Raw genomic sequence first — 20939 nt, forward strand, 5'->3', positions numbered from 1 at the left:
TGCGGAAGTAAAAACTCCGCTTTACTTTACAGTCTAACTATTAAGAAACACTCCAAGCGCTAGATCAGAGCAAAGTCAACAGCAAAATCAGTGTTCAGAAAAGATTTATTAAATACACATGGAAACTCTTATTATGGTGCGTAACGATCACTTGAGTTGTGTCGTGGAACATTTCAAACTTGTAAGAACAAAGACACCAATAGTTGGACTTGAAAGTAAATATTTCCAAACGGTGTGAACTTCAGTTAACCACCAAATATAGATGATACAAATTTTTAGTACCTTGAAATCGAGTAAACTCTTTGGTTTTCGACTTGACGCATTTGAGCAATGGCACAGTAACAAAAATGAAGCACAAATAATCACAACACCCGTAGTAGCATGGCTAACTTGATAACAGACAAACAAAGGCAAAAACTATTTTAAGAGTGAGGTGCACATACCGATGTGTTAAACACATTTTAATGGAAAAGTTTGCATGAAATGGGTTGCAAGTAGCTAGAGACTGAAGTTAATGTTTTGAACAAACGGATGAAACACAAGTAAAAACGCATCACCGCAAACTGCTTGAAAAACAAGCAAAACGAAAGAAAGCGTGTGGCCTACGGTATTCGAGACAGCTTAAAAGTATAGTGGGGACGTGCGAAAAGAAAATACACAACTTGAGCAAAAAAGTCAACAGACTTTTTCACACAAATCAATTTCGATCAATACAAATGCCATTGAGTCTATCGCATTCGGCAAAGAATGCTTACAATTGTTACAGATATGTTATTGACGTTAGCGAGACACATCACTTTGCTGAAATTTAGAACCTGCTTAATTTGCTAAATTACAAATGACTGCACATCGAATTTTGAAACCGTTGATGAAATTCAGGTATTTGAAAGGAAGGATGAGGTTTAATTTGACGATTATTTTTGGATAATAGGTTTATGTACAAACATACCAGAGTTTTATTGTTTAAGTGCGTACTTTGGTGAATTGCATACGTTTTTGATGTAAACAGAATTATTTCTACAACTGTGACATACGTACAAAAGAAAGACACAAACTGTTAAAGCAAGATACGTTGAGAAGTGTGAAGGATAACGCACTTGTCTGCATTTTTTTTTATCGCAATGCCGTGACTAGCACCAAGCATTTATTTCACTTGGAGAGAAAAGAGATCTGTGAACAACCTATTTTGAGTTATCACAAAAAAATCAATTCAATATTTGTCCTGACGTAACGCTCGGATATATTAGCAGAAGACGAAATATCCGTGCACAAAACTGTTACAACATGTAAAGGCGCAGGTAGGAATCCAGAAAACAGTTCTTCCTCTTACTCTGTAACACTAATAGGACAAGTTGAATCTACCGAACAAAAAGAAAGGAAGTTTATGAGTCAGCCACCAGGCGGCGCTCGTCGGACATAAAGTTGAAAGATAATTGTGACGTCAAGTCATCGCCATCTACCGGAACACTGCCAACCTGCGAAAGAAGTTTTTCTCAAAAAAGTTGTTTTCCATCAAAATCTCGAACCCCATGTCAAAATAACAAATTGGTAAAATAAAAACGGAAAATAAATCACCTAAAATAAGTGAAGAAAGTGGGCAAGCTGAAAGTTTTAACAGCTTGTAAGCGCTACATGATACAACAAATGCTAAGGTGTTCTTGTTTAAATGGTATTACAAAATGTTCTTACAGCAGCATATAGGCGATAACCACAACACTAAAATCTTGAACAACTTCATGCATATTCGCCCAACCATTATCAGTGCAGAAAAAATATGCTCACCGTCTTATAAACATGACCAGAGCTTGTTGCAGAGTCGACTGAGTTCGATCGCTGGCGTTCGTTTCCATCGTCGTTCACCAAACGAATTCTTGAGTCGCTTCGTGGCATGCTCACGTAGTGAGAAGTTGCATTTTCATCGGGAGTGCTGGTGGTAGTTTTTCTATACACGGGGTTGTCGAAGTTCATGCTGAGAGGGATGGAGCGGCGTTTGTACCAACGCATCCCGAAGAATGCCAACGTGAAAACAATAACCACGACCAGCACTACAAAAAAAAACAATTGTTTTTAAAGTTTGTGATGATTTTCGGTGGTGCATGGTGTGTGTGCAACAAATGTACATTGACTCTTTGTATTGACAACTTACCGTATTTACTCGATTGTAAGCCGCGGCTTATAAAGTTTTTTTAACCTACCGTTTGTGCGGCTTACAATCGAGGGCGGCATACGTTATTTAATGTCACGCCGATATTTTGTCTGCGCTTTGTGTTTTGATGAAATTTACCATCAACTTGCTCCATCGTACCAGTATGTTTTATTGCCCACGGTTGTCAGCGTATCTGACTATTTTAAACGACAGATGTGTTGGCAATTATTGTTGCACCTAAGTTTGTCCCTAATATTTACGTGTGGCTTACATTCGAGGGCGGCTTTTACTAGTTTTTTACTACCGTTGCATGCGGCTTACAGTCGAGGGCGGTTTGTATTATATTCGAGGGCGGCTAACAATCGAGTAAATACGGTAATATTTCTTTAATATTGGTTGCTGTCATTATTCTTTGACGTGAAGGCCCATTTCCGAAATTAAGCGTTGCTAATTTAGCGATTCAAACAATTTAATTTGTTTGTTGTCCAACTCAACAAAAATTGTTTTTTGGCGTACCTATTATAAGAAGAATGAAGGTCATGTGACTAGAAGAACTTGAAGAAGGTGAGTTCTCGGCGATGGTGTTTGGTGTAGTTGTGCTGGTCGGAGAGCTTGTCACATCTACATAAACAGCAGTGTTACGTTTACGACTTGACAAAACTTGGCTTTCGGAAATGTGTTGCTTCTACGGTTGCATACCAAGTATAAAGTACCTTGATACGTGTGAACAGTAACTTGGCTCCTACAGGTCACTACCAACCCGCCACCCACACCCAAAAGTCGACACGCTGTTGCTTGTTTAAACTGTGATTCATTCACACACACAAAGGGTGAAATTACAATCCTGACAATTCGTCAAAAGTCGACTCACATGAACCCACCGCCATTATTTGATAAGTCTTGAAAACTATGAATGTTATTTATAAAAGTTCCAGCAGCCCCATTTCGGTGCACGTTTGGTTTCATTATGTTTCAAATAATGGCAGTGGGTTCATGTGAGTCGACTTTTGACGAATTGTCAGGATTGTATTTTCAGCACGTTTGGTTTCATTATGTTTGGGCATGACTCATTTTCGTGAAAGGAAATGATTTCGCATAATGTATCTTCGCGCAAATTTACGGTTAAGGCGTTGACTTGACAACACAACGCAGAGTCATGCTTCACTCCCCTGAAAAGAAAATTCGCAAGCGTAGCAAAAAGCACGGCAGATATATCTAATCATCAGTGTCAAACAAGTGAAGCAATTTTCAAGCTTATCATGCTTATTGTTGCGAGCAATGAAACTCTATTATAAACCAAAAACAACGAAATTTGTTTTACCCTCCTCTTGAGTGAGATTGGGGCTAGTAACCAGCAATGGAACGACTGTCGGACGAATATGTTCTACTGTAAGCAAAAGCACACCGACATCAAACAATAGTTAAGGTTAACGCCCCCCACGACCATCACTTATATTGACTGAAATGAGATCGTCAGGCGAAAAACATGCTTGTTTTGGTTGCAGGGATTTTACACGGGTCATCAGCATGGGTGGTAATTGTTCACCATGCATTCGTGTCCATGTATAAAAACACGATGGAAGTATTTGATGAAACGATGAGGGAATGACTAACCGTTTTGGCAAATGCGTCCATCTTCGTTTACATCCTTGAATCCGTCGGGACAGACACACACGTACCTTGATTCACTCATCACTGGTTTAGGAATGCATATATATGGACAAGTGTGACCCGCGCAGTGAAACTCAACTAAAAAAGAGGTGAACGTCAATGACAAAATACAGTTCGGTTTGTGAAAAATGGTCGAAATTACGCAACAACATTCACCACTGTCGTGATGTTTTCTACTCACAAAGGCTTGATACCTTGGATAAGAACACGTAGGAACAGAGCCCCATAACCGGTGTGTCGCGACAGACTGTGGAAGCCATGTTTTTGTGGACTATCACGTTTCATTTTATGAAACCGAAACATTTTACCCATGGCAAATGTTTGCGTTACAACACTTGGACAATTAAGTATTCAAAACTTTAGCTGGCCTGCCCACTGCACATTTCAATATATCCACAACAATATTTGGTACGCCACAACAATATTTTGCTTATGGAACGGCTGCCCTGGCATCGAGCAACGTACAGTAATTGTGTTTAATCTAAAAAGCACAGATATATCACCTGGATAAATCACATATGATCTGTTTCGTGTGCCGCGATTTTATTACTCACAGTTTAGGTTGAGATGTGTGGTTGATTTTTGTAAGTTAAAGTGTGACGTCAGTGATAAGATTGGGAATCTGGCTCAGAAAATATTTTTGGACGAAATACAACTATCAACAAAATATATTTTTTGTAATTGGATTTTCGCAGTTTAACTCAAAAGAATCAAGTGTGGTTGAAAACGTAGAAATGAATCTGTTTGTTGCTTAGGTTATATTTCAGCATTTTTACAACTTACGGTCGGGCTGCGTACGTGGATGGTCGACCTGTATGTCCATTGGAGCGTGAAGATGTCCGTCGATTACTTTGACGTCATCGCCGTCCCATTTTCCGCAACTTCGTAAACTGTGAGTTCGCATGTCGGTCCAGTATACTGTCGAGAGTAAACAGCAGGTTTAATTGGCTTAAATTTCTACAGCAATAGACAAAAATGGTACTAGTTTACACCCATTTTCCTTGCGTTACTTGGAATTACTATATTGTAATTGTAAAACACTTCTTTCATGCAAACCTTTTTCCGCAAAGACAGCAATGCCGAAGGGTCGTTGAAGATGCTGGTAGACATTCAGAACAGTTTTTCTATTTCTTCCATCGAGATCACAAGAGGAGAGCGAGTTCAACTTGGCATCGACCCAAAATAACTTATTCGATTCATAATCTGAAAAACAAAAACAAATGGGTGGTTCATAATTTTAGTTTTTAGAAATGATTGAAGTTTGCATGCAACTCCTGGCATGATTCTGAATGCTGGTGTCTTTATTTTAAGTTAACTTTGTGTAGGATTATTAAAAAAACAAACACTTTTAAAATGGAAATCTGCTCTTATGGAAGCATATACAGTGAATAATTCTGCACTGACCGATGGTGAGACCAGATGGCAGTTGGATGTTTCTGGTAATAATGTCTTTCCTTTCCATACCGTCCATGTTGAAACGAACGATTGCAATCGACTTTAGACCCACCGTACTAACAAACATGAACCTGAGAATATACAATTAACGTTCAATACATTTTTTCCCATATTTTTAAAATAGCTCCTGAAAAATGAAACATCAATGTTAGGCATCAACTCCTGTTTCTGCGGTTCAATTTTGGAAAAACGTGTTTGTTCGTATTGACATTGTATCGGAAAAATTACAGGAACTGCGTTCCGAATTACTTCAGCGCTGTTATTGTTGTCACAGTATTAAACTCTCCAACGATCGCACCACATTAAGTGCTCACATACAGGGGTACGCAATCGTCAACATGCCAGACCATTTTGTCAGATTCTATGTTACCCTTGTCCAGGATGTAGAGCTATGAAGCGAGGCTCCTCATTTCTCATTCGGACAAGTGTTGTCCGCCAAGAACCGTTAGTGTGTGATACCGATATTGTTTCCAAGGAAATATCCGTCCAATAGAGATGGTTGTTGATCCAATCCACCGCAAGACCCATCGGACTTCGCTTCACCTTCCACGGTTGCACTGAGCTGCTGTTATCCATCGACATGCTAAAAATGGAATGTGGATAAAAAAGTCACGTGAACGGTAAGTCGTTATTCACGTGAGAAAAACTGACGTCGGTAGAAGAAATTTAGTCGTGTTAAAATATGCAGAAAACTTGCATTAGCCGTAGCAAGTTTTATGATCAGCTATGTGCATACATTGCCTGCAGCGTTTTAACTGCTCTCCAGACGTACACAATCAAGAAACTAACTACGGAATAAGAGTAGCAACCACATGAAACCATTTGGACATACAGCAAGTCAATGTGTTTTTTTATGGGCACAACATTGAGAGCTGCCGGCACAGATAATAAACACACGTTTTTCATATCAGTGAAATGTGAATGCTTTAAATTACCACCAAGTGCAAAAAAACATTGGTGTTAAAGTTATTTCGTTGTGAAGTATATCCAGTGACAGAATTAAAACAAAGGCTTACTTTCATGAGCATCATATTACAAGTGCAATAAAACTACGATTCATAGTGAGGACGATGAAAAGCACACTTAAATGATGAATGAAGTGAGTAAATATTATTCACGCTTTGCAGACAATCACACGGTGTTTGAATCACCATTTGAAATTTCAACCAACCATGTATTTGTTCACAAATATTTGAAATTACATTGTGGATGGTCAGCAGTCAGCACCATTAAAGTTTGTTCCATATCAACTCTCCAAATCCATGATAACAAATTAAATTGTTATTCTCAATACATTAGTTTTCATTGGCAATGCCAAGATTAAATTTCTGTTTAGCAGTTAATAAATTAACCCATGATCGTTTGCGTAGATTTAATTATTTCGGGATAAGACAAACATTGAAATCAAAACTACCGTTTAGAAAAGCTTTGGAGAATTAAACACTTCTGTTTTAGTCCACACCACACCATGCACTTATTAAACAGCACATCCATCCAAAATACGCAGCAAGCGAATGTTGGTATTCGAGTAGAAATGTTGCCAAAGATTTGACCGACTTTATCCAAACAACAACAATTAGTTTACGAATTAAGCACGTCGGATTTGTTACGTCACCATGCAGCACAAATCGTGTACCTGTATATGTTAGACACGGATGGCTGCGAAAAGCTGCTAGTCATCTGCATGTGAGCTGGAAGCCTTCAACATTTAACAGGAGATAACAAGAATTCGAAAGAACATCACACAACATAGACCACACACACAGAAAACATGGACCGTGCGATTTGCAGTCAACATGCCCAAATGACGTCACTCACCTAGTAATCGTCTCTACTGTGACGTCAGTCCAAAAGAGGGTACGGTTGCGGACGTGAAGGGCGACACCTACTGCGTGTTTCAGGCGGGAAGCGACCACCGACATAAATTTTCCGCTGAAGATTAAAATCGTAAAAATATTTATTTTTAACTGTCACCGCGGAGTTTTCTATATTAGTATATAGAATATAAATGCTTTTGAAAACTAACCTGTCAAGGTTAATTCGACGTATGGCCACCCGGTCAGACAACACGATAGACATGTTTTCGTCAGAAGACCTCGGTTTGCAATTTCCCTTATCCCATGTGTATCCATCACGACATACGCACTTGTAGGAACCTTTTCTGTTGACGCAGGTTTGTGCGAAAGAGCACACGGAAGGTACCGCACTACATTCGTCAACATCTGAACACAATGTATTTTTTACAATTGAGATATACGTCTATTAATTCCATATGTGTAGAAATGTAAAAACAAATGATAAAAGAATAACAAACGACATCCCCTGCGGTCGCGGACGTTTGCGCTTACCGTCGCATATAGTTTTGTCGACAAGTCGATAACCCCGGTGACAATCACATCTATAACTGTAAGGTTGGTCGGTACAGACGTGTGTACAATTTCCATTGTTGTTGAGACATTCATTCACACCTAAGTGATAATGGACATGTAGTTTTACAGACAACAGACAATACATTTTTGGCGCAGAAAGTGATATATCTTATCTATAGCAGTCGAGGGATATGTTTGTTCTTGAGAAGAAAGATTGATGTAAAAAGAAAATTTACCGCATTTTCCAAAACCTCTTGCCTCGTCTTCCCGATCAGGACAGTCATAAACTCTGTCGCATAGTTTTGTTGTTGAAATGCACAAACCACTTGAACAGCGAAACTTGTCATCTCCATCACATGTCGAGTTACCTGTTTATATGTAAGAAGTTTCGTTGGAAAATCCAAAATTATACGATGTCAAATACCACAGTACAGTACTATGTAAAATACAAACCAAAGCATACTGTTAGCTTCAACTGGAACTTAGACATTTTGAAATATCAGTTAACAGTTCGTAAAGTCACCAACATTAAAGCCCCAAAGCCACCACGCAAAGTGCAAGTTTTTTACCGGGACAGTTTCTTTCATCCGACCCATCCGAACAATCTGAGTTTCCATCACAAACAGCTGATGTTGAAATACAGTGTCTGGCGTCACAAGCGAACTGGTCGTGAGTGCAGTGGGTCACGGTGCCGTCTGTTCAACAGAAATATCAATTAAACGGAGGAAGAGGATATCAACCAACGAACGGCGAGTCATGATACAAATAAAAACACGAAACTCACTGCAGTTTTTTTCGTCCGAAGCATCGGGACAATCATCGTCGCCGTCACAAATCCATGATGTTAGAATGCATGTGCGATCATTAACACATGAAGCGAAACCATACGGACACCTGTATAGGAATGTCGTATTGAAATACTACAGCAGTCATAAACAAAATACGCTTTCCTGAGGGGAAAGCTAAACAGGGTCCAGTGGGTAGAAGTTTAATATTAGACACCGAAAATTACTCGGACCATCCATGAAAAGATGAACAGAGTTGAGGAAGAAAGTTGCCTTCCACGAACAACGTTAAAGTGTTATAATGAAACCTGACATAACCAACTCGTATTCAACCATGTTTTAATAATGTGACACATGATCAATCATCCAGTGTATGTAAACAAATGATAATAACAATATGTGTCCACGAATTATTTGACACAGAAAGACAAAACGTCAGAAGCATATTTTCCACCATTGTTTGGCAAGATCAAGTTAAAACATCGGTACAAACAACGAGCGCCAGAACTGCCTGTAAATTATTAACAAAGGAAACTAGCAAACATAATCCTTATCAACCAAGTCGAATATTGTTTAAACATCACAACGCCTTCAAGTGTTTTCTACACGACTTCAGCATCATGCTTTTTCGATTTTTTTTGCTGTTTTTTAGGGGAGGAAAAAGCGAACAGTTGATTTGTTTGTTTGTCACATTCACAATATCAGGTTAAAACAGGAAAGTACTAGAAAAGAACAAAGTGCTTATGACGTGTACACGCGTACAAAAACGCTATAATATTTCAATTCTTTAATCTTACCACACAATGCTTTTTGGCATGCAGTTACAAAATCTAAAAGTTAGACGACAAGCACAAGTAACTTTTTAGGCAACATTATGTGTTGCAAGGAAGGATTGTATGCAATTCACACGTAACAACTGGGAATACAATTTCTAAAAAAACTTCGACAAACAAGTACGAGACGAAGAGAGGATGCAGTCTAATGAGACAGTAAATCTCTATGCGACAAAACATGCCGCAAGTTATACGGACTTTGAACGGGTGAATTTCGCGCACGCGTGACTTACTTCTTGGGTTTTGGCTCGTCACAGTTCTGTTCGTCAGATTGGTCCTCGCAGTCTGGGTCGTTATCACATTGCCACTTCTTAGGGATACACTGGTGACCCGAAGCACATTTAAAATCCGTTTCTGGGGAGGTATACATATTATTACACTTTTCATCAACCATTACATGAGAATTTTTAATACCAGTCACCTTAATAGGCGTTGAAAGTTACAGTTTGTTGCCCATTAAGTCAATTTAAGAAGACATTTTATGCGCAAGGAAAACAGCGGGCGATAGAACGAAGTGAAACTGTTTTTTTTTTTCACATCAATGAATTGTTGTCAGCGTCCTCCCACATATTTTACCCGGACAGGTTTTTTCTGTGCACCCGAACTCATCTGACCCGTCTTCGCAATCGTTCTCTCCATCGCATTTCCACTTCTGCGTGATGCACTCAGTATCGTTGCACTGGAATTCGTTATTATGGCATTGCGGCGCCTGGAGAGAAAACATAAGGCACGTAGAAAATCTACTTAGAGGTGAAGGAATGAATTGTGATAATTTAAAAATAATAAGTTATTCTAAACCAAATGTAAAGGCGTTTGTACCGGACAATCACGTTCATCGCTCTTGTCGTCACAATCAGCATCTCCATCACAAACCCACGTGTTTGGGATGCATTTTTTACCACAGTGTAGTTCGTTTTCTTTGCATTGCCTGTTGTCTGTACCATGCAAGACATAAACATAGTTCAAACATGTGTTAAATTTTTGTTTTTAAAGTGAAAAAAATGACCAGAAAATACCAACCACAAAAGCTGGCTTTCTCATCGGAGCCATCTTTGCAGTCGTCGTGTTCGTCGCACAACCATTGAACAGAAACACACAATCCATTGTCGCATCTATGCTCTAACGTTGCGTTGCATGTTTTGTTTGCTAAGGAAATGTAGCATGTTGATGTGAAATATTTTGACAAGCGACAAGAGCCGGACAACTAAGTGATGGCGGGCAATTGTGACATCCGCTACAGTTAGGAACTACGGCGCATAAGGTTAAACCGGTTTAACACTCCCAGGCACGTCGGTGTGAAAAACGGCGTTGCGACGAAGTCCCATGCCTTTTTGTGGCTTTTTTGTAGACATTTAATAGGTTTTGATATAATTTTTAAAATATTGTCAAGGCTATTTTGGTGTGACGCTCATAACTATCGACAACTCGTCCGAAGTACGATTCCCGCAGTAAGCGCTGACAACAACACAACTTGTTTAAGGTAGCGTCGCGTACGCACAACTACTATGGCTGACGAAAACATCACGCGATCCTCGCTTGGCCAATCGCGCAAAGCTGACGTTTCTCCTTAATATACGTAGGGTGGAGTGGGCTTCATACCGGCTGTGTTACAATTGATTAAATTTAGACACCACTAAGTTATCTAAAACGTCGCAATTGCAAACTTTAAATCTTGCTTCACCCACCACAGTTGACTTCGTCCGAATTGTCGCCGCAGTCGTCTTCACCATCGCACACGAATTTGTAAAATATACAAAGTCGATTGTGGCAGGGGAACTTCTGGTTTGCAGCAGTGCATGCCAGTCTTTCAGCCTCTGTTACATAGGAGATTGGTAAAAACAAGATACTACACAACACAAACAAACATATACTTACCAGTTTGAATGTTGTGCAAAGCTACCACAGTAAAAATACAAACAAAACACAAAAACTTTTCATAAATCAATCGGTGCTGTTTTAACATGTTCACAGTTATCTATGTATTTTTAACCACCTGACAAACATAGCATGTTGTTATGGTATGTATGTACATAGTTAGGCTTATTATATTTCAAAACACTGTCAGATATTAATAACACAGTCAATAGCTGATTGTGGAATCAACTCAGCTCCCATTTAAAACTGTTCTTGACATTACACATTACTTTTGCCTAATCAAATTTAACTTTATAAGAAATCACAATTGTCCCTACTGCAAGGTAACATGGCAACATGGTAAAATTCTTCACAACAAATTAACAGTCACAAAAGCCTACATCATTATGCATTAGAACTCTGGTATTTCTAGAACAGCTTTAGATGTGTCAGGGTACTGAAAAAAAGCTTAATAAGGCATGTGCACTACTGATTTAGAATGAGGCTTGTGACTTCAACCTTCCTAAAATTCTGAAATAGTACATTCACTGTCCTTCAGGGCTCTTTTAAATATTGCTTTCATGACCGGGTCAAATGCATGTGTTTCTCTGCAGACACATGCTTGGCCACCAAGCAAAAAACATCTTCTCCCACAACCACAAACGACTAGTTTAGTGAGAAATGCACCCTGTCTGATGATGTTGCCGATTCACAAGTACTTGCAAAATATAAGCAACGTACAGACAATGTTTAACATCAATTACAACGTAGAAAAATGAGAAACCTAGCTGAAATCCTAAATCTTTCAAACGAAATTCCTCGGAACTTACCGGCACATCGAACTATCACGCATGACTGAACACTCATCCCACCTAAGTCCCGAGTAAATACCAAACTGATAATTTTTGTGTGCGCAACCCTGATCTCTATTAAGTCACAAAATCAATTCAATTTAAATTTGTCGTTCTACGAAAAATTACAACCCACGCGTTAAAGAAGCATTTTAAATCCCCACAACGTAACATTTTATTGTCAGTGGGACAATCGCCTAACGAATTAAGTTATATGTACTAGCCCAGTGATTTTTAACCGGTGGTCCGCGGAACACCAGTGTTCCGTGAAAGATCGTCAGGTGTTCCGCAAGAAATTTATTAGTTTCACTGATATTCCGTGGAACACGGGTCGGAAATCGCTTGTTTATCACAAATGGCGTAATGAAAGTAATCATCTACTATCATCAGTTTGAATGTTCTATCGTGAATTGCTTCATTTGTTGTTGTGTAACAATAAGACTCGTTTTGTAATCATAAGAATGTAATTGCGCGAGCGTGTTGCTGATGAAGTATAATGCCGCAATACTTCCAACAGTTTGGTGTTCCGCAAGATTATTTCAATAAAAAAAGTGTTCCGTGGCACAAAAAGGTTGAAAAATACTGTAGGCCTACTAGCCTATCCATGTGATATATGACATACTGAAGGCTGTTATGAATTTACTACTGGCTGCGATATAGCCTTGTTTTTGCATAAATTTAAGGGGAGAATTTTAATTAGCTTTCTTTTTGATATGGTAATTCTGATTGCTTGGTACAAGAAGTACTAAAGTTTTTGTAAGTTTTGACTCTAGTAGTTACATAACCTACCTATGTAACTACGGGAGTTAAAACTACATAACTATGACAAAAACTATATTTACCCATAGTCCATATGCATGTATAGATTATGATATATGTTACCTTTGTGGTAATGTGTCGCAGAAAAAAATGGGCATCTCTTTTCAATTCGCATGAAATGTTCACGACAGAATATTTGGAATATTTTACTCTACGAATAATTTTGACGTTTTTACCGATCGAACCAATCAGAAACATACAGACCATGTTTTTAACCTGTACATTAAACTGCTACGTACAGAATGAATGCAATTAAACACAATTTTTAATTGCCCATATGTAAATTGCAAAAAATAGGGCTTGTTCAGCTCAAGCGAATACGCAAAGACCGGAACAGTTTCGTGCAAGTCACCACTTGTTGTAGTAAATAAAATGCCCCGACTCCATTATAACATACACGAATATAACTGGAGTGAATACAGAATGAGAAAAGTGGTAAAACGGAGACAAAAAACGTGAAAACGAGCTCATGAAACTTGAGCCACTTTACACTCTTCAACAATAACGATTTTGCATATCAGCGCATGTTTGTACTGCATCGATTGGGTGCCGTGCAGCCCTGTGATTCAAACGATCACACGAGTAGGACACCAAGGTGTTGGAAACATCTAAACTGCGTATTTTTCAATTTCCTTTTGAACATACGCCTTCTTGGTAAGAGCCAACTTCATTTGATCCTGTTAAATTGATTTTTTTAGTTTGGAAGCAGGGAGAAATAAATACATAGCGACTACCCATTGAACCAACCTTCTTTCCCTGCCGAGTATATGCTTGTGCCTCAGCAGCGAAGTGCTTGTACTGGGCAGCCAAACACTTCGAATATTCTAGAAACAAGCAACAGAAAATGATTAGGTCTGACATGTGTTATATGTCAATTACCATTTTTTGCATGCTGTGAGCCTTCTTCTAAAAACTTCTTCGTTTCTGCATGTTTCTGTTTTAGTGACTGCACTTCTTGCCGTAGGTCAGTTGGTGGCACTTTGCCTTGTTGCTTGAACTTTCCAATTTTCGCTTCCACTATCTTGATGTCAAGGAGCAGAACTTCCATACTGGAAATGCTATGAAACACGAGAAAAGAGTAACAAACAATGTTTTCTGTATTTTTTTCATCCATGAGCATATGTTACAACCTTTTGCATTGACAACATTTATTGTGAAAATAATTATAAAATCTGAAGGCACAAGAAATTAAAAGGCATAGAAACAAACACAAAAAGTGCAAAAATCATATACACAAATCTACAGCAACAACAAAGTTTTTTCTTCATACAAAGCTGCTTCTGTGGAACCAGGTGCTATCTTCACCACAACACACAAACTTTTGATGGCTTACTGTAATGAATGAAAAGTTTTGTTCAGTATGGGAAATACTGAAATGTCACTGAAAGAGCTAAAACAAAGCTTCAAAAAATGCCTTGAATATTTATTATAAGCCTGCAATCAACTTTTAGTGTGGGGAATTTGAGATTTTGTCTGCAACTAATTATTTTTTTTGCACCGTACTTAAGAGAGCGGGAAAATTACACACAATTAGTGAAATCACAATAATTCTACAACTTTCCTTGATCAGCTGACACTGATCAAACACATGCTAAAAACTCTCTATTGTGTAACCTTGCAGTATCACCAAAGACTTGCATTCATGCATTTTCAATAGACACTTTACCAGCCATTAAAAACAAAATTAGGCTTGTTCCACTTGACTTCATTGATCACACAAACCTGTGTAGCACAACTACCACAAACTTCAATCAAAACTTGTTTGCACAAAATGCATGCAAAGAGAAAATGCAGTAATGTCTTTCACACATACCAATGGATTATATTAAAAGTAACCTAATTTATCACATATCCAAGTAAACAAATACAGTGCATTACAGCTTCCATCATTTAAACAATATTTTTGTTATTTACCCATAACACCAATGATTTGTTAGTAACTAGTGGTGAGAATACAAATGTTTTTCTAACAGCACTTTTTATCAGTACCAAGATAAATGCCAATCATTATCCTACAAAAAACCTAACATACATGTGCAGTGAGTTTCTATGATCAATGGAACAAATTACATGCATATTAATATAAACTTAACAATTGCTTTGTGCTTTCACATGAATTGGTAAGGGCTGTTATATAACAAGCCTTCTTTGATAACAACCCTGGAATTAATTTTGTTTCAATAAATTCGTTGACAATAATTTTTGACAGTCTTGTCCTTTCAGTCAAAATATTCCAACTTACTTTACAGTAGATCGACCACTGGGTTTTGATGTGGAATGTTTTGAGTTGCCTTTAGTTGTAGGTGAGGCATGGTGTCGTTTGCGATGCTCAACATGGAGCCATTTTTCTCGAGTTAAGCTTGAGTCAGATCCTAGCAAAGGGGTTCTAAGGCGCACATATGCTTCCAATTTGCCCATTGTATTACGTCCGTCTTTAATCTGAAAGTATTATTGTATTGTACTTACTATTTACAGCATTAAAGCTGTGGGAAAAATATTGATATACGGTCACAGAAAATATCACTTACCTCCTCAACAACATGAATTTCACAGTGAGATTCCAGCGTTTCCAACTTAACTGCAACAATTCCAAGAGATTTGTCACTTCTCAGGAAGCCACTGCATTAAACATTTGCTTGTATTAATGGAGTCAAAACACTTTCAACACAACATACCCCTTCTGAATAATATCTAGTTTTAATATTTTGCTCTTTACTGCCCTCTGGTTGGATTTATGTTTTCTCTCAAAAGGGACACGGAAATGTTCACCAAACTTAAGGTTTTGTTGACCTTTACCCTCTTCTGTACGACCTTTGCATGGGTTATCCTACAGCAATAAGTAAAATGATTTACAATCTCAACTTTTACATGAAAACATTTACATAAATACTTAATAAGTGGGTTAAAGTGTTCGGGCTTTGTTTAAATCTGTTATATAGGCTATGTACATACAAAACCATTCATTGTTGCTTTTATGTTGCCTAAAACACTCTTTCAATAAAGTGAACCTACACGTGGAAATGGGAACTCCCACTCAATAACAACTTTAGCATCTTTTCCACCCATATTAACATCCATGCATTGCACAACTTCCAGCTCCATTTCATTGCTTCCAAGATCTGGGATTATTTTTTCTGTTTTGAATGTCCTGTTCAGAAATACAGTACACAATTTTAGACAAAAACTAAATAAAAAATTATTCATCGTACTTTTCCTCATAAAAGAAATGAGGAGGTGGGTCTCCATGCCTCTGGCAACTTTTCACATAATCATAATCTGCCTGAGAAGTTTCTGCCAGTCTATCACATCGCTCGGCACCAGCCACATCACCAGAGTGAGTCATTTGTTGGGCAAAAGCTCTTGCTTTCTGAAAAAGAGTAAAACATACAGTAAATAACTTATTTTTGGTACAAACAGCATGGAAGCAAACTGAAAAAGGGAGCAGAGCATATTGTGCTAATTTAAAAAAAAGACAAAAAATATTTAAAATCCATTTTGACGTCATACTTGAGGATAACATTTGTCATGAAAAACACAACTTGTAACAAAGTCTGAAACAATTTTCTTACTTCCACTTGTCTTTTCAATGTCTTTAAAAGCCTAGAATAAAGCTCCACATCCTCTTCTGGTGTGGATTTTCGATGTTGTTTGCTCGACGATTCACTTCCCTCAATTATCTCAAATGTATCATCTTGGTGAGAATGAGTGGCATGTCCTATGGGAGGTTGTGGAACATTTCTGATATCCACCTAACAATATAATTTTTATTTACTGCTAGTAACACAAATATACTATATTCCTTACTTTTAACATTCCTGATGGAAAGTTTTAGAATAAGAGAGTTGAATGGGATTTTTACAAAAAAATGTAAGACTTTTTTGGCTGTTTTATTTTTTAAGAACTAAGAAAAACTTTGTTCCATCATGATGTTTGTAATATAGCCATTAGTTACTTTTTGTGCTGTACTTAAAATAAAGTACCTTAATGCCGCTTTTAGCTGCTTCAATCTGCTGATCAAATCCTTTCATTTTACGCAAATATTCCAAGGCAGTTTCTCTATCACCTTTCGTTTTTGCTTCAATGGCAGCTCGTTTAAAAGCAGCTTGTCTGTTTTGAAGAAATGCTATTTGTTGTTCATAAGGAGCTAAACGAAAAGAAAATAACAGGTCGTGGTTATTACAAATTTAGCAAACTGATATAATGCAACCAATTACTTTTAGGAGCAGCTTTTTGTGGTGTAGGTGATGGAGATTTAGATCCTTTTTGACTTGGAGATTTGCTTCTTGCTGCCTGTGTCTCAATAAAATACATTAAAGTGAGTAACAAAGCAAAAAACAAAATACACACATACTTATGACATTTAACTTACAACTGCTGGTACAGGCAACTGATTGATTGCTGGCTTTGATGGCCCAGGTTCATCCTCATCCACATTGGCATTTATGAGTGAATTGGCTTTTGCCAGCAAATTTTCCTGTTGTGTTGCTTTGAAGCCTAAACACAGACTTAAGTTAGTGAAAAATTTTTAACTGCACACTACATTATACAATATACTTCATACACATATACCCAAGACTGTTTTTTGTTTTTTCTGTGCTACCTTTATGGAAATGCATCACCCAACTTTCTAAACTAAATGCAACTTTTAGTGTAACAAACATTTGTCCAAACAATAATTGTTTTTCTTAATTGAACACCCTTTATATAAATTTTATTACCTTATTTTAATGATCACTTTGTATGAAATGTTTTAATAAAAAATATTTTACAATATAAATTGACTTAAAACAACACTTAACATTGCAAAACCTCAAATTAATCAACAATATAATAAAATAAAGCATAGATTACCAGGAATTGGAGGGAATCCAGGGGGTACTGGCAACTCATCAAAGTTAACAGGTTTTCCAGCTTTATGTGAACGAATCGCCGCTTGATATTGCTTCACAATTCTTCCCATTCTTCTTGCCTTTCCACCATTCCCTTCTTTTGTTGCTTCTGCTTCACTAATCTTGTATTTCTGCATTCGCTGTTCCAAGGCCTCAAGGGCATTCTTTGGCGCTGTCGGTGCAGCAGCTTGGTTAACTAAGATAACAGATATTTGTCATGGTCAGAGAATATCTTCTACCTTGCATATTTCTTGTGTTACTTTATTCTACACAATGTACCGGAGTATACATAATATGCAGTAATATTACACCAACATAAAAAACACTCACCTTCAGATATTTGTTTTGGTGGAGGTGGGGAAGTCTCCTCGCTATTGATAACTTTTACTGGCTGTGTTGTCGTCTTGGGTTGAACTGTCACAGAAAGAACAATTGTATAATACTTTATACATAACAAATCTAACAAAACCATGCCGAAAGCAAAGGCGTACTTCTCAACTAAAACAAGCAGCAAAAAAAGTCTTTGCAAAATACCAGGTTTATTGTCCAGTGAAGGAGGTATCTGGCTAGTATCAACATGTTTTCCATCTTTTGCTGTCTTGATCAAAGAATCTATTTGCTGCAAGCACATATATAACAAATTTATTCACGACACAATTACGAACCACATGTGCTCTATTAAAAAAAAACAACCAGGATATTAAATGTATACATGGTAAAACTGTAAAAGGGGTAAAATGCTTTTACCTTTATTCCTCTAAAATGAGCCAAGGCTGTTTCTTTATCACCTTCCCGTTTGGCATGCAAAGCAGCCACTTTATATTCATGTTGTCTCTCTTCAAGGAGTTTGAGAATTTTTGTGTCAACAGGGGGAGTTGCACTTTCTGGCGACAACTCTTTAACTGGGGATGGTGGAACAGCAGGAGCCTTGATTGGTTTGGGGGACTCAATTTGCACTGGAGGCACTGGACTGGTTGTTGTTGGTTTCTGGCTTAAATTCTGTGCTCCAGCCAGCATAGGAGGAATATCATCTTCTGATATAGATTTACCCCTTTTGGCAGATTTAAGGAGTTCATCAATAGTTTTTAGTCCCCTCTGGAGTCTCCGAACCTAACCACATTTCACAAATCAGTATATTTGTGCACCTATGTTGAACAAAAGTCTAAAATAGGCTTTTAAATGTACAGATATAATAAATGTGAGTGTGGTAGCAAAACTGTTTAAGTAGCATCAAAGAAATGCTTTGCCAAACTAAGACATAAAGCCAACCATCAAACATTGTGGTGAGCATACTTCTTTTATTGGAAGTCAGGAAAGAAAATGCTACAAAAAAAAACTTGCTAAAGTTGCTCATTAACCAAAATTTTCTCTGACCTTAGAAGATTGACCATCAGCCTGTGCAGTTTTTATTGCACTTTCATAAACAGTTTTGCGACTGGTGAGTAATTCAACCATTGAATTGCCAGTTTGAGGTTGAGGACTGGAAGATCTGCTTCTCTTCCCTGATGTTGGATCAGGATGAAGCAAATCTGGCTGATCATTTCCAACCAGGTCAGTAAGTTCAGACTAAATCATGAAAAAGAAAAATGTTTGTTGTTCTTTTTTATACCCTGTTGTGCATGCAATACCATAAGTTCAGTTTCATCTTCTTCAGTAACTTCCTCATCTTCATCATCATCAACATCCCTCATTGAGGAGGATACTTGTGCATCAATAATTGACCAATCAAGCACTAAACATATATGTTTAGTATATATACTCTTTTTAGCTTACATCTACATGTTTAGGGAGCATAAAATAAATTCTTTAGAATGACGATTAATGCAGTGCGACTTTGCTTTGTTATATTGGTATGGTAAGATACCAAAAGCAAAGCATAACTTTATGCCACTAAATTAAATAATTTCCAAAACTGCTTTAAAAATACACCAGATTGGAAAGTTTGTTTTTGTGTGGAAGATTTTGTTTCGGCACTCGGTAATTGCAAAGACAATCACAACGTTTTTCATATTTTAATGCTAATTAATATTGCGCGGATTATCAGTAAGTTTTCGCAAAATCCTCCGCACACGACATTTTTTCCAATCTGGTATGTACAGTTTTTACAAACTAGAAACAATGATCTTGCTTTATGTAGACTTTACATACATTTTGGACTTTGTTTCACTTTAGCTGATTTGGATCCTCCTTCACCTAGAAGTGCCGCCAACTGTTGTTCCATGTCTTCATCATCAGATTCATCCTCTTCGTTATAACCCATCTATATATATAGTATATATATATATATATATATAAGGAATTTGGAAGTGACAATATTTATTTAATAACACCAAGGGTAAAGCATACCATGTTTAAAACATCTTGGCGTCCTTTTTTGGGTTTTTTCGTTTCCTTGGACTTTGGCATCCTATACTACTTAATGTTTTCTTGCATTAATTTACCTCGGCTATTAAAACAAACGAAGGCGTTATGGGTACTTTTAGCAACAACTTAGCTCGATAAAATAAATAAAAACCTATTGCACAGTATTACGTAGGCAAACTACGGGTAAATTTACGATTTCACTTTGTCAATTTAGTCAGCTGACCACAGCAAATTTGTTTGTGATTGTGACGAAACTTACCTTCACGAGATACGTCACACTTCAGTGCATTTATGCTGCTTATGCCTGGTTGATTCGCCTAGTTGACATTTTTTTTTATATATTGCAGTTGTATTTATCTATTTGTTTTTAATCATTTACTATTACTCAGTCTGCGCTGCCCAAAAGGTTTTATGAGTCGAAATAAATAATTTTTGTTTCCGACGTCGAAAAGTGGTATATTGCGCCATGGGTTATCGAACTTCACCACTTCAAAGTTGTGCGATACCAGAGCCTGGTGAGGAGGAGTGGCGAGGTGTAGTTTTTCCAGCAACGCAACACACCAAAAAAGCGTTGTTGATTGTTCACATCCACAAGCCGAAAAGCAACGTCCAAGCGTAAACGTTCTAACAGTTTTCTTATTTATAAATATTGTTGTTTCCTGTCGCTGCATTCCATTGTTTAACTCCGTAACTGCATTTTGTGGATTCGCAATATACTATAGAATTATGGTAGAAAAGGGCTGCTATGTTCACAAGTCAACATGAACATTTATAGTATTAATAGTATTGTGAAGACATGCACTTTGCCATACACAAATAAGGTTTACACAAATTTAGTGAATGTTTTAGGAATAACTGTTTATATCTTCTATAGTTTCTGGTGCACTTGTGTAACCAGAAATT

General features: G+C 37.5%; 2 protein-coding genes across 6 annotated transcripts; both read right to left on the reverse strand.

The window, feature by feature from the left end:
• Nucleotides 1-87: 87 nt before the first annotated feature.
• LOC145905723 (low-density lipoprotein receptor-like) lies at nt 88-11254 on the reverse strand. 3 transcript variants are annotated; one of them, XM_082992998.1, is made up of 22 exons: nt 11135-11254; nt 10945-11073; nt 10280-10405; nt 10079-10194; nt 9836-9968; nt 9493-9613; nt 8426-8535; nt 8211-8336; nt 7878-8009; nt 7621-7740; nt 7299-7494; nt 7091-7204; nt 6909-6971; nt 5643-5855; nt 5222-5343; nt 4874-5020; nt 4601-4735; nt 3761-3895; nt 3468-3533; nt 2663-2767; nt 1783-2045; nt 88-1475 (listed from the first exon to the last, which is right to left on the reverse strand). In XM_082992998.1, the coding sequence occupies exons 1-22, from the start codon at nt 11220-11222 to the stop codon at nt 1383-1385; spliced, it is 2853 nt and encodes a 950-aa protein (XP_082849124.1). In that variant the 5' UTR covers nt 11223-11254; the 3' UTR covers nt 88-1382. The 3 variants fall into 3 exon arrangements, with proteins under 3 accessions (XP_082849124.1, XP_082849132.1, XP_082849140.1); XM_082993006.1 differs by lacking the exon at nt 6909-6971; XM_082993014.1 differs by lacking the exon at nt 3468-3533.
• A 1676-nt stretch (nt 11255-12930) lies between these two features.
• LOC145897233 (coiled-coil and C2 domain-containing protein 1-like) lies at nt 12931-20120 on the reverse strand. Of its 3 annotated transcripts, none has more exons than XM_082985429.1 (20): nt 20019-20120; nt 19821-19932; nt 19301-19404; nt 19047-19238; nt 18420-18782; nt 18207-18291; nt 18003-18086; nt 17635-17868; nt 17153-17277; nt 16998-17079; nt 16764-16927; nt 16353-16532; nt 15993-16150; nt 15796-15931; nt 15459-15610; nt 15312-15402; nt 15026-15222; nt 13663-13841; nt 13531-13607; nt 12931-13460 (listed from the first exon to the last, which is right to left on the reverse strand). In XM_082985429.1, exons 1-20 carry the CDS (start codon nt 20076-20078, stop codon nt 13392-13394), a joined length of 2844 nt encoding a protein of 947 aa, XP_082841555.1. In that variant the 5' UTR covers nt 20079-20120; the 3' UTR covers nt 12931-13391. The 3 variants fall into 3 exon arrangements, with proteins under 3 accessions (XP_082841555.1, XP_082841564.1, XP_082841572.1); XM_082985438.1 differs by having other exon boundaries at nt 12932-13460; nt 16998-17073; XM_082985446.1 differs by lacking the exons at nt 12931-13460; nt 13531-13607; nt 13663-13841 and adding an exon at nt 13908-14115.
• Between the last annotated feature and the right edge of the window lie 819 nt (nt 20121-20939).

The sequence above is a fragment of the Ascidia mentula genome, chromosome 1 (genome assembly GCF_947561715.1).
Source record: "Ascidia mentula chromosome 1, kaAscMent1.1, whole genome shotgun sequence".
Lineage (NCBI taxonomy): Eukaryota > Metazoa > Chordata > Ascidiacea > Phlebobranchia > Ascidiidae > Ascidia > Ascidia mentula.

Excerpts from the sequence above, each read along its gene's own strand:
- LOC145905723 (XM_082992998.1), bottom strand. The coding sequence starts at position 11,222 with ATGTTAAAACAGCACCGATTGATTTATGAAAAGTTTTTGTGTTTTGTT. Across the intron at positions 5,021-5,221 it reads GCCATCTGGTCTCACCATCG|ATTATGAATCGAATAAGTTA; the intron begins GTCAGTGCAGAA and ends TTTGTTTTTCAG. Across the intron at positions 3,534-3,760 it reads TGGACGCATTTGCCAAAACG|TAGAACATATTCGTCCGACA; the intron begins GTTAGTCATTCC and ends TTTTGCTTACAG.
- LOC145897233 (XM_082985429.1), bottom strand. The coding sequence starts at position 20,078 with ATGCCAAAGTCCAAGGAAACGAAAAAACCCAAAAAAGGACGCCAAGAT. Across the intron at positions 18,783-19,046 it reads CTGATGGTCAATCTTCTAAG|GTTCGGAGACTCCAGAGGGG; the intron begins GTCAGAGAAAAT and ends AAATGTGGTTAG. Across the intron at positions 16,151-16,352 it reads CATTGAAAAGACAAGTGGAA|AAAGCAAGAGCTTTTGCCCA; the intron begins GTAAGAAAATTG and ends ACTCTTTTTCAG.